General features: G+C 30.5%; 1 protein-coding gene across 2 annotated transcripts in view; it reads right to left on the bottom strand.

Annotated features, from left to right (window-relative positions):
- Positions 1 to 13,262, bottom strand: part of LOC106466367 (putative N-acetylated-alpha-linked acidic dipeptidase) — a 92,598-nt gene that overhangs the window by 29,405 nt on the left and 49,931 nt on the right. For both annotated transcript variants that reach the window (XR_002612186.1, XM_013926647.2), the window contains exons 9-12: positions 12,051 to 12,133; positions 8,899 to 8,962; positions 3,560 to 3,627; positions 3,044 to 3,234 (exon numbers count right to left, since the gene is read on the bottom strand). Coding sequence is in view for 1 of the 2 variants with exons in the window: in XM_013926647.2 (XP_013782101.2) it covers positions 3,044 to 3,234; positions 3,560 to 3,627; positions 8,899 to 8,962; positions 12,051 to 12,133 (406 nt within the window). In the remaining variant the exon portion in view is untranslated. The remainder of the gene's footprint in view (positions 1 to 3,043; positions 3,235 to 3,559; positions 3,628 to 8,898; positions 8,963 to 12,050; positions 12,134 to 13,262) is intronic.

Genomic DNA, 13,262 nt, shown 5'->3' with positions numbered 1-13,262 from the left:
TACCTGTTTAACGTTGAATATTATTTATGATTTTAACTTTATACACAAGTGCCAAAATACTATAATTAAAGTTCATATTGTTTCTCTTTTATACGGAGAAGTAGAGCATATTACTTCGATAAACATCACAAACAATTTATTTACTTTAAGGAATGCAAAACTTAAAATTAATGTGTACGAGCAAATACCATTTTAGGTACATATTTTCTATATTTCCAACTGCATGTTGTGTTTTTTCCATTTCTTCATCTAGGAAGCTGCCTACTTCATACTGCTCATTAGCATCACCTCTTTTATTAGAAAACCAAAATATATTTTAACAGCAGAACATTCTACCATCCTGTCGAGCTTTATACAAGATACAGGCCTCTCAGGAAGGTCCCAAAAATAGACAGGACAAATACAGGAATATTTTTCACAAAAATACAGGTATTATAGACCAAAATAAAGGATTATATTAAGTGAAAAGGTTACACATTATCATTTATACTTTGAAAAATACAAATCATATCTCTCTCTTGACAAGTGAAAGTAAAATTCACCTTCCTGTTATCAGAGGTTACTCTTTTGAGTTTGTACATCATACATACTAAATTTATTCCAGATCACTTTCCATATAGCTCCCTGTTTTGTGCCAGTTCCTTAAAAGGAAAAAAGAGAGAAATAGTTCATTGACATTCATCGCTTTGATATGCAAATAAACTGTAATATGTATCAAAAAGTTAACTCTTGCATAATTTGAACTGTATTGTAATCATAAGCTGAAATATATGTTATTTGAAGCTGTTAAAAGTTCTCAGCATGAAATAGTTTTTTAGTATCCTACATTCAATATATATGCCTACTTCACACAACCTGCTACCAAATAATTACACAATACTGTTATGTAATCATTAATGTAATACATCTCTAGCTTGAGCCAGCACTTAAACTATATACAGGTTTTAAGTATCCTATATCAAGTAAATATGTATACTTCGCAGACAACAACCTACCATCAAATAACTGCATAATACTGTTATGTAGTCATTAATGTAACGCATCTCTGACTTAAGCGAGTATTTAAACTATAAACAGGTTATTAATATGTCAAGTACATACGTATACTTTGCTGAGTACAACCTGCTACCTTTACAAATGCATAGTGCCAGTATGTAAGCATTAATTGAGTAATACATCTTTGGCTTGAACCAATACTTAAACTACAAACTATATACAAATTTTCAGTATCCTACATTGAGTTCATATGTATACTATGTTGTTGTCCATTGTAATCAAGTAGGACTGACAAATATTTCCATTTCCCTTATGTTGCACCTTTTTGGTAACTATAAACATGAAGGTGGTTATACAGTCATATTATTCTTCTGAATTTTCTTCCACACTGGCATTGTAAGTCAGCAGAAGGTTGAGACTTGTTATTGTAGAGTTTCCTCAAGGCTCTTTTGTCTTTAGACTCTTGAATTTGCCTTGATACAAATGTAGCAGTAGATACATAAGTTAATGACCACCAGTATGTACTGTCCTGTGCCTTTTGTTCCCTGCTTGCAGCAGCTATCACAAATTTCTTAAAATTGGTCTTAAAATAGTATTTACACCATTTACTTTAACCACCATATGTACATTTTCCTTGGGCTAGCTCATAGTACAACAGCTTCTCAGCAGTGTGCCGTCAGGCAATCTCACAAAATGATATACCTACTTGTCCCTTCATGACCATTGCTCAAGCTACATAATACCAGTATGTAAGTATTAATGTAATTTAATAAATCTCTGGCTTGAGCCAGTACTTACACTACAAACTATATACAGTAAAATAGCTTGACAAAGTATGTTTAATAACTACAAAAATAATACAGTAATACCTATTCAACCATTAATACATGACACAAGCATGATTAGACATATGATTCCACGTGCACAATTACTATAATAGCTGACAAATGTACAAGCTTAGATAATCCAAACCCACTAAAAAGCAAATGAAATGTACACTTCTAGGACACACCTTACAATACAAACTGCATGCAGGGAAATAAGATATATACAATAATATATTTTCAAATTCACTAGACATGCATTATTTTTCATAAACATTTTCCCACTTTGTATTTATGGAACAAAGTGCAAGTTGTTTGAATGTCCAGTCTATGTCAATACTGTTGGTGCAGAAATAATGTATAGCTACGGCCACTGTTTGGCATGTTGCAGGGACCATGAAATACACTGGCCAGAAACAAGCTGCTTGTTTTATTAACAAGCATCTCTAACCAAGCATATTATCAATAGGATCCCCATCCTAACAGTTTCCACCATTATGGAGAAACTTCCTGATAGAAAAGCCGATACCATTTACGATATACTCACTCTTTTCACAATCTCTTCAACTCATGTTGAAGTGTATGGCACCAGTCAGAAAGAAAGATGATTATCTTGGAAACTTTAGAGATTGTTCAGGTTTCAGAGCACTGTAGGAACTGTAAAACTTGCTGAAACAAACTAATCCATCTATTTGTTTATAAAGTTAAAAAGATGTATACAAGTGCATATAATATTTACTTAAATTACAACATTATTCAAGATATAGAAAAAAAGTAAGATAATGTGCAGCATTTTCACTTGACAAAATGTGGTTCACATCAAATATGTTGGGTTATTTACCACAAAAATATAGGAGCTTAAGAGCTTTTATGCTAAATACAGGAAATAACGGATATTAACTTTTTTCACAGGAATTACAGAATGCCTGAGAAGCCTGCAAGATATTATACATGAAAACAGACCACACTGCAACTGCAAACAAAAGCCAGCATTATTACAAAATAAAAGCCACAGTTACCATTATATCACACTTTTACTTTCAAAATTGAAAGGCAGGCATAAGTAACAATCTGTAGCTTTCTTTTATAGAATATGACTTGGTTAAAGCAGAAGGAGAGCAATACTAATGCACAACATGTAGGTAGAACCCTTCAGTTTTACTGCTGTGTATACAGATTCTTGATCACAAAAGTTAACATTCTTCAACTTACTAATTTCTTACCTGGGACGAACTGTTAACTTTGCTGAAGATATGTAGTTCCCTAAAAGTCCTAATTCACTATGTTGCTCTTGTATAAATAGAAGATGATACAATGGAAAGGAAATGTTTCTTGATACTGGAAAAGTCTCTTTCCAGTTCTCATAAACTGTTTCAATTCCTATCTGTTTTTCTTCTTCATTTGGATTTGGTACCTTTTCAGTTATTGAACAAATCAAACAAAAAACTCATGCTTTTAAAATTTCACAAAAAGTTATTCTATATAATGCTACAATGAAATGATTTGTTTTGTTACAGTAGCTGTTTTTCCTTAAAATTACACATAAAAATTGAATGTTAAAAAATTACTGACATCAAGGTTTTTCATAATTCCCATCCAAAGTCACTTTCACTAAAAAAGTCAAACTGATATTATTTTTATTTCTTTAAAAAACAAAGAAGAAATATTACTCAGAATTTAATGGCTTTTAAAGAAACAATTAACAACTCACTGTTCATAAAAATAGTATTTGCAGTTACCTCTTTGGTAGAATTATAAATAGCATGGTAGAGAAGAGGAGATGCCATCACTGAGATGGAGGAATTACCTGTCAACATACAGAACTTTAATAAACAATACATGTATGAAAAATCATTTAAAAAGAAAGCAAGTTAACTCTTTCAATATGAGGTTGGTCCCAGAGACCAATTTTACTTGTATATAGTTTTAATACTGTAACTTTTAATACAGAGTGTGTATCTTCACAAACTTTGACAGACTTTTAGCACATATTACAAGTATTTTGTATGCAAAAATTCAGTTTCTTTAATGAATTATTTTTACTTCAGATTTCTCTGTAAATATATCGAGTATTTGTTTTGAATAATCCGTGCGCAAATTGATTTTCATGTTAAGATTAAAAATACTTTTCTTCATCTCAAAAATCTCAGAACTGATTTGAGTATTCTCTAAAACATCATAAATACATTTCAAATGTTTGTTTTCACTAAAACTTTATATTTTATATGTTATTTTCTCTACCCTAACTCTATACAACATTGATCAAACAAAAATCTAAATAAATCTAAATTACCATTTTTTCTTTCTAGAATGACTTCAAATTGTAACATGAAACTATATTTGTAAGTAGGTTTAAACTTGTAACAGTATACATCTATTTGTACTTAAACTTTATTGTTTTATTGCCCTTTGAACCATGTCTAACTACTGTTTCGTGCCATTATAAGTTGTAAATCACTTGGGGAATGTGGAGGTCACGTTATGCTATCGAATTACGTTACCCACGAGCTGCTCATGTGCATGCCTCATGAAACATTTTTATTATATTATTATTATTATTACTTATTTTACCTAATCTAACCTTAACTAACCTAAAAAAAAATCCCTATTTTTACATTTTAGTTACTTTTATAAGAATAAATAAGGAATAAACATAAAAAACAAGAAATAAAAGTACTTACCTGAATCTTCTTTTTCTTGCTGTTGATTGTTGATGACACTTAACCCTACATTTTTTATACTAATGGTAGTAATGCACTAAATAATTTTTATTTAGTTAAATAATGCACCAAAAAACATAGACTAATAACATGCAAAAAAGTAGACCATTTTTCCTAACTCACAATTTGTCTGCCTTTCGAACTATGCGACAAGAGCCATTACATATTCATCCAAGCTAGTCATTATCTTTCCCATGGGAACAAAACAGTAAAATTGACAATTCTCTGTTCAGAAATCAATGTTATACAATACATCACTTGATAGATGAAAACCTTGGCTTTCTATTGGTTACAGATAATATAAAATTAAGCATAAGAGAGATCTATTAACAAATCCTGAAACAGAGGATGTGGCAAGAGGGGTCTGATTTTCTATTTGATAGCTCTGTAACCAAAAAGAATTGAAGGGTATAAAAATTATGGTTTGTCTGAGCAATGACGATTTTATAGTGAGTAATTTACGTTTAATTTCGTACTTATTGGATAAGTGGTGGATAAAATACTGAAGAAATAGGGGACATTCAGGATTTTTTTAAATATTGCTGTATAATTAAGAACTAAAGACTTGTATACTATAAAAATATGGATTATTAGCTTTGATTTTATGCTATACTAATTGGAGTAACATAAAAGAAGTAGATTAATAAAATTTTGAACGTAAGTCACTAAAACCTTGTGACATGCGCAGTAAAGGATGCCCATCGAGATAGGGTTAAAAAATCACAAATACACAAATATGTTAAAAAATCTGCAATGCCTCCCAACTCTTAGTACATGACACAATATGGCAACAGATTAGTTGACACTTTGATACAGTCTTTCTGTTTGCTAATTATAGTACTGTTCCAACTAAACCAATGAAATAGATAATAAAGCTAGTTCTTCATTAGCAGAACACTCAGTTGCTTCTGTAACATAAATAGGTAGGCCTAAACTTAACTGAATGAATTTCTGTAGCAATGTATCCATAGTGAAGTTGTAACATTAATTACTCCATTGAAGAAAGATAACCTAGATATTAACTGAAACTATATTAAAAAATCTTGGTACCAGTTGTAGCGATTATTAAAAAAGTTGAGTACCAGTTACTACTCTACTAGGAAAGCTGTTTATCAGTTACTACCCTACTAAGAAAGTTGTTTATCAGTTACTACCCTACTAAGAAAGTTGTTTATCAGTTACTACCCTACTAAGAAAGTTGTTTATCAGTTACTCCAATACTAGGAAAGCTGGATATGAGTTACTACTCCACGAGGAAAACTGGATACAAGTTACTATATTAGGAATGCTATTTACCAGTTACTATTAATAAAGCTGGATGTCACTTACTACTCTACTAGGAAAGCTGGATATTGGTTACTACTATATTAGGAAAGCAAAGTACCAGTTACTATTGATAAAGCTGGATGTTACTTACTACTATACTAGGAAAGCTGGATATCGGTTACTACTATATTAGGCTAGCAATGTACCAGTTACTATTGATAAAGCTGGATGTTACTTACTATTATACTAGGAAAGCTGGATATCAGTTACTACTATATTAGGCTAGCAATGTACCAGTTACTATTAATAAAGCTGGATGTCATATACTACTCTACTAAGAAAGCTGGATATTGGTTACTACTATATTAGGAAAGCAAGGTACCAGTTACTACTCTACTAAGAAAGCTGGATATGAGTTACTACAATACTAGGAAAACTATTTATTAGTTACTACCATAATAGGAAAGCTAGGTATCAGTAACTGCTAAAATAGGTAGGTATCAGTTACTACTTTACTAGGCAAGCTGAGTATCAGTTACTACTCCACTAGGCAAATTGTTTATCAGTTATAAATTTACTAGAAAAGTTTCATATTAGTTACTTCTCTTCTAGGAAAACTGGGTATCAGTTACTACAGCTGGGCAAATAAATCAATATAATTAATTACTTATAAGTGAACAAGCCAGATTATGAGTTACAACTGTACTAGGAAAGCTGGATATCAGTTACTACTCTACTATAAAAGCTATTTATCAGTTACTACTAAAAATGTTTGGTATCAATTACTACTGTTCTAAGAAAGTTGGTTATCAGTTATGTATAAACTATCAAAAATTCCTAAGTTTGTGGTTCATTCCTTAGTCTTCTAAATTTCACACGAAATTCCATTGTTTTTCTCTGCAAGAGCTACATTTAATCACTCTCTTATGAAACCATAAATTACTTCTCACCCACTTTACTCACTTTATACTGACACAAATAGTGTGTAATATGCTCCATCTAAGTGTTTAAATTTTGGCTGTAGCTACTTTCAAAGCTGTTCTTCATTAGTAGTTGTTCCCACCCTTTTATAGACTCCAGGGCCCATAATATTAAACTGTTAGACAAAAAAGGAAAACTCACAAGAAACAAGACTTGGTTAGTTGTATACTCAAAGGATGATAGTTTCTTAACAAATAAGAAATATGCTTTTGGAATGGGAAGTAAACATTCTAAAAAATTGGTAAACATGTTTTTTACAGTGAATATTCCTCAGATCAGTACAGAAACTTAAATTTCAACATTTGAACTTTCTTTCTTTTTTACAAATTACATTAGCTAAATGTTACAAAATGACAAAATATCAATTATAAAATATTTTTAAGTAATAATTGTTGAAATAATTAAATTATTATTTTTCAATCTTGAAATCTGAAATGCAGGTTTGTGCTCAACACAGGTTTGAATGGAGTTAACCCTTTAAACATTGGTACCAATCTAAACATCCTTCTGTGCAATTCACAGAGTTACATTCAAAATTTAACTAAACAACTTCACTATCAATGTATGTCCATGAAATTAACATTATAATGTATGTTATGATTCTAAGTTTATTGTTATCTATGTTTTAATTCCTTTACTTCAAAAGAAACCTTTAAAAAAATACTTAAGCTTCAGTTTCATGTTGTCACATGACCCACAAGCTATGAAAAATATCAACTTTCACAATTTCTCTCTTGACTCAGATAATGCAAGTCTTACAGATTTATGTCTAGACAATAAGTATCTCTACTTGCCTTACTGACACATAAGTTTCAAAGTTCTTTCGCTGAATGGAGTAGAAACAAGTAATAAGTTTTGTCAACCCTTGACAGGTACCACGCCTACCTTCTTTACATAGGCTTGAGATTTACACGCCACATGTACTTATCTGACACACATGTTTATAACCATTAGAAGGAGCTCATTTTACACTATAATCCAAATAGTTATTTTGAAATAGACACCTAGTTGTCATCATTGTACAGATGTAACTGCTAGTAGTATTGTTGGCTGCTTTACCCATGATAGCACTTACAGTTGTTTCTTACCCAAATATGTTATAGTTAAAGAGACAGTTACATTGTATTTAGGTTTTACTTTTATATCTTAGTTAATTATGTATAATTTATGTATTAAAAGTACATAATTGAAAGGTTTAAACATTTGAAAAATAAATCTCAAACTTTGCCTCAGTTCTCAAGGTTCACGATCTTGCATGAGTGCAAGATAATTTTGCCGAGGGCTTAAGCATCTCTGCCAAACATGCTGGTATACACCCTGAAGGTGCCGTTTACTTGTTTTGAGATGAATAATAAATGGTATAGGAAAGGAAAATAACATATTAAAAATTAACTATATAGATTATGTTTAAGTTACTTAAACAGTGGAAATTCGATACTGTTGAAGTTATACAAGCTAAAAGGGGAAGAACTGAGAGTAGTATATGTCATGTAATAAGAGAAAATTGAGAATTTCTTTAAATATCTTCTTTCAAAGTAAGAAATTAAAGTATGAATAATATAAAAACTTGAATTATAAATTACTCTTAATGCTAACTTTATTGTCATACCTTGACAATAGTTATTTATCAAAATTTTAAATATAACTCTCAAAAACATTGTAACATGCACAAAAAATCCAGGCCTGTACTTAAAAGGTTAATAAGTTAATAAAAATTTGAATTTAATGAAGACTTACAATGAAAAAGTTCACTAGTACTTCCTACAGCTCACCAGTTGTTTTTATGAGAAATAAAATGAAATCATAGCAATCCTATTCAATCACATATCTGTCAAAATCAGATTTAAAACATTAACCAGTGTAAAATGATGCAAACAGAAAATGGGGGGGGGGGTGGACATGGTTGTTCCTCAATGAAGTCTGAATATATGGACACATAACTGCAATGTTATCTTATTCAACACCATAAGGAAAACTTTTTCATTCATTGTTTCAAAAATGTGCAAGTGTAAAATTTGAAATTTAAAACATAAAATGAATACAATGCATGAAAATTATTCAAGTTTTTGAGGAGTTTTTTAAAAAAACAACTAAAATTACTTAAAACTTACCTGTGACAACAATTCCAGCATTAATATAAGCAACTGCTCTACTGTGAAGAATTTTCAAATTTTCCTATAACCAAATAATGTACGATATAATCAAACAACGTACAGCATATCCAAAAATATACATTATAGTGAAATAATGTACAACATATCCAAAAATGTACATTATAGTCAAATATAACGAAACAAGATATAGCATAGTCAATGAATTTACAGTATAAATACACAATGTATAGCATAACCAAACTATGTGATGGATAAATAAACAATGCACAGTGTAAATAAACAATGTAAAGTACAATGTACAATGTAAACAAACAAGGTACTGTACTATGTGCATGAGAACACCTAGTTAAATTATTGCTCAAACTACTACCAAATCAGTAAAATAGGAAATTGTATAACATGATAGCCAGAAGTAGGAAAGATTGTTTAAAACAATACATAACATGACATAAGAAGCATTTACTTGAATTATTTTCCAAGCTACTATTATCAGTAAAACAGTGCAGTATGATACAGGATACACACAGGAAATAATTTGTTAATGAACAAATCCGCCAGTCTTTGTATTGCTTAATTACCTCTACTTCTATATTTAATGTACTGTTTTTTAAATATTTATAATTAAATTAGTGTTGATAAAGAGCAAGAATTACTGGAAATAACTGATATTTTCTCTTCATTATGTAAATAATTCTGTATTTTTTTTAACTTCAGAAAATCTGAAACTTGACATTTCTATTTTATAAACAGTCTATCCTTAGAGTTATTGAATATTTAGTAAATTTTCTTCTCATCTTAGTAATTTTTTCATTATTTTAATTATTCTCTTATTTTTCCTTAATTTTTTATGGCCTCAAGCTACAATTGTGGTATCTTCAAGCAAAATTGATTTCCGGACAAGTATCAGACAGGCAAACCTGCAGATAATAGCAGATTCAACCAAAGAAGAAGAGGAATGTTTTGTAGTTGATAATTCGACTGAATTTTAAGTAGTGTGAGAAATAATCCTATCGCTACAGGTCATGGGTGAAACGCTACGTCATCATGTTTGTTGACTTGCATTCAAACTTTTATTAAACCACTATTTTATGAATTTATGTCAGTAACTTTGGTATCAAACTACAGACTATAATTCAATTTCTTAATTTAAAAAGTAAATATTAAAAAACACTTAAACATCAATTTTCATGTGTCACGTGGTATGTTGAATGCAGCACTAGTTCAAATTAGATGTTTGTGATGTCAAAATACAAAATCTATAGTTTCACACAAATTAGGAATTCAAATTACTGTTACTAACAAGTGACAATATAAAATAAGAACCTCCTATCTTTTCTATTTACTGAGATATTGGTCATGTACTGAATTAAACAAAGTAGCCCCACTCACCTCTTTCCATTTTTGGAAACGGTCCCTTATATACAATTACTTGTATATATGACACGTTAATAACCAATTGAAAGCTCAGAATGTACTCTTTGTGGCTTTCTCAGCCATTTTCATGTGTTATGATGCCATCTCATTCTTTTGAAACAAAATTTCAAGAAGGTCGGTTGTGTCTTTAGTCCGCTCGAAATTTCATTTTTTTTTTTTTTTCTTTTTGGCCAAAATACAGCTTAGTTACTAAGCTTGATAAATGATAGTGGAATTCTATGATATCGATGTAGTTATTTAAATGTATATATAAAACTTAAAAAACATTATTTTGTTTCACATCCTCCACGTGCAAAATTTCTAGAGGCTTAGCAAGCTTTGAGAAGCAGCAACCAAGTACAAAGATCACGAAAAACAAGTTTAAGAACTTGTTTGTAAATAGCAATAATCTATATACATATATAACGTATAATAATTGAAATCTGACTGCATAATATATATTTATTTCCTAATTTTATATGGTGGTTACTAGGTCGGTCAAATTGACAGACCCCATATAGTTAGGGTAGAGAAAATAACAGACAAAATATAAAGTTTTACTGAAAACAAGTATTTGAAATGTATTTAGGAAGTTTTAGAGATTACATAAATAAGATTTGAGATTTTGGGGACAAAGAATAGTTTTCTTAATCATGACATGAAAATCATTCTCACTTGGACCAGTAACAAAACAAACTCAATATTTTCACAAACACATCTTTAATAAAAATACATCATTAAAAAATACGATTTCTTGTGTACAAAAGACTTGGAAGCATTACTAAAAGTCTACCAAATTTTGTGAAGATACACATACACAATTAAAAGTTACAGTATCAATACCTAACATGTGCAAATGTGTATATGAACTAGTGTATTTTATACCAAGCCCGTTGCGAAAGGGATAAAGAGATTGGACACATTTAAATGGCAGTGAAAATAATTCTTATTTAGACCAAAAAACAGTGTCTACCTACAAAGACAAATGGATAATTGCTTCTACTGGATCAATGAATGACTTGCCAGATTTCCATATCTTGAAGATGAATATCTACTGAACTAGTCACAATAAATGCCAAGTAGAACTGCACAAAGAAAGTGCACCTGGATTGTAAACATCACAGTTGGCCAGCTATTAGTTTTAGTTGATGCCACAGTTTGACCAGCAAAGGATATAACAGTTTTAAATAGTTTAACCCATGCTCAAAATACAGTATGAAATGCAGGGAATGTTATCTAATAAAAGAACAAAGGGCTGAAGTGACTTGAACAAAATAATGTTGAGCCATCCTGAGCCATGTGTTGCTGCTACGAGTGTGGAAACTCAATAATCCATAATTTAGAAAAACAATTATATTGCTATAGATTGTAGGAGAACATGGTATGTCTGCATACCACACAATTATCAATGCAGTCTCATTCCCCAATTTTTTATAGCCTCAAGTTACAAATATCAATATAGTCTTATTCTTTACTATTTTATAGCATCAAGCTACAATTACCAACACAACCTCATTCTATACAGTTTTATAGCTTCAAACTACAATTAACAATGCAATATTATTCTGCCTTATTAATTAACTACAGCAGGTCTTTACTAATTACAAAGGATGTTTCATTAAGTAGGTACTGATATATCTAACAAAGTGCAACAATTACTGCTATCAACAGAAGAAGTATTACTAACAACACTATAATACAGAGAACAAATGTTAATTAGAAAATGTGTAACCCACCTCAATCCATTCTGTTGAACCAATCATATTGAATTCTTCTGCTCCCCAACTACAGAAAATGATTGTTCTTCGAGGTCGCCAACCTACAGTAAGCAATAAAATAACTAAATAAACTGTAGCAAGAATTTGTACTTTTATGTAGAAACACTTAACTCTCAACAGAATAGTTTACAATTTTTTTTTTTCTAAAAGACTAGGTCAGAAATTTATATATAGCTTATAAAGCTCAAGGAGATGCAGCTACAAATGTAAACCTTTTTTTTATTAGTATCATTAGAAAAAGATCTGCAGGTTTATCACTAAAGGTCTAAAATCAAGGGTTGGTCGATTGCATTAACCTTGTAAACACCAAGTAATCATGAAATTTGGCAAGTTTTCAGTAAGCATTACAAGTCTTTTGCATACAAAAAATCAGGTTTTTTTAATTAAGTATTTTTATTAAAGACTTATTCATTAATATATGGAGTCAGAAAGTTGGAAAGTCCAAGTGCAAAGTGATTTTTCATGTTAAGATTAAAAAATACTTTTATTCATCTGAAAATTTTAAAATTTCATATGTGTAACCTCTAAACCTCCTAAACAAATATCAAACTTTATTTAACAGACTACACTGATTTACTTACCTGTAGGAAGATGGTTAATAACTCACGATACATGAGGAAATCTGAGGGTATGAAACAACACAAAATCTTGTTTGTTTGTTGATTTTTGTGCAAAGTTATATGATGGCTACCTGTACTAGCAGTCCTTAATATTGAAATTATAGACTAAAAAGAAGGCAGCTAGTCAACATCACCCTTTGCCAGCTCATGGGCTACTCGTTACCAATGAAAAGTGGGATTCACAGTCACATTATAATGCTACCATGCTTGAAAGGACAAATATATATGGTGACAAGTTTTGATCCCATAACTATAACCACCAGATCAATACACATGCCTGAAAGGACAAGTATATATGGTGAAAAGTTTCCATCCTGTGACCCTAACCACCAGGTCAACATACAATCTATAGAAAATATTATGTTATCATGCTGTATAAAAACTAAAAGGTTTCAGAACAGCAGCATTTGAGGTTTGTGCAACAAGATATATGTATTAATGTTTGTCTATCCTTCAATTAACCCTTTCGAGACGAGTCACAGGTGAAAGGCCATATCATGTCCTTTGTTTGACTCTCTTTCAAAATTTTATTGAACTACTATTTTATGAA

Source organism: Limulus polyphemus, unplaced genomic scaffold (genome assembly GCF_000517525.1).
Source record: "Limulus polyphemus unplaced genomic scaffold, Limulus_polyphemus-2.1.2 Scaffold2238, whole genome shotgun sequence".
Lineage (NCBI taxonomy): Eukaryota > Metazoa > Arthropoda > Merostomata > Xiphosura > Limulidae > Limulus > Limulus polyphemus.
The sequence above is the reverse complement of the archived record's forward strand: the minus strand, read 5'-3'. Positions and strand labels throughout refer to the sequence as shown.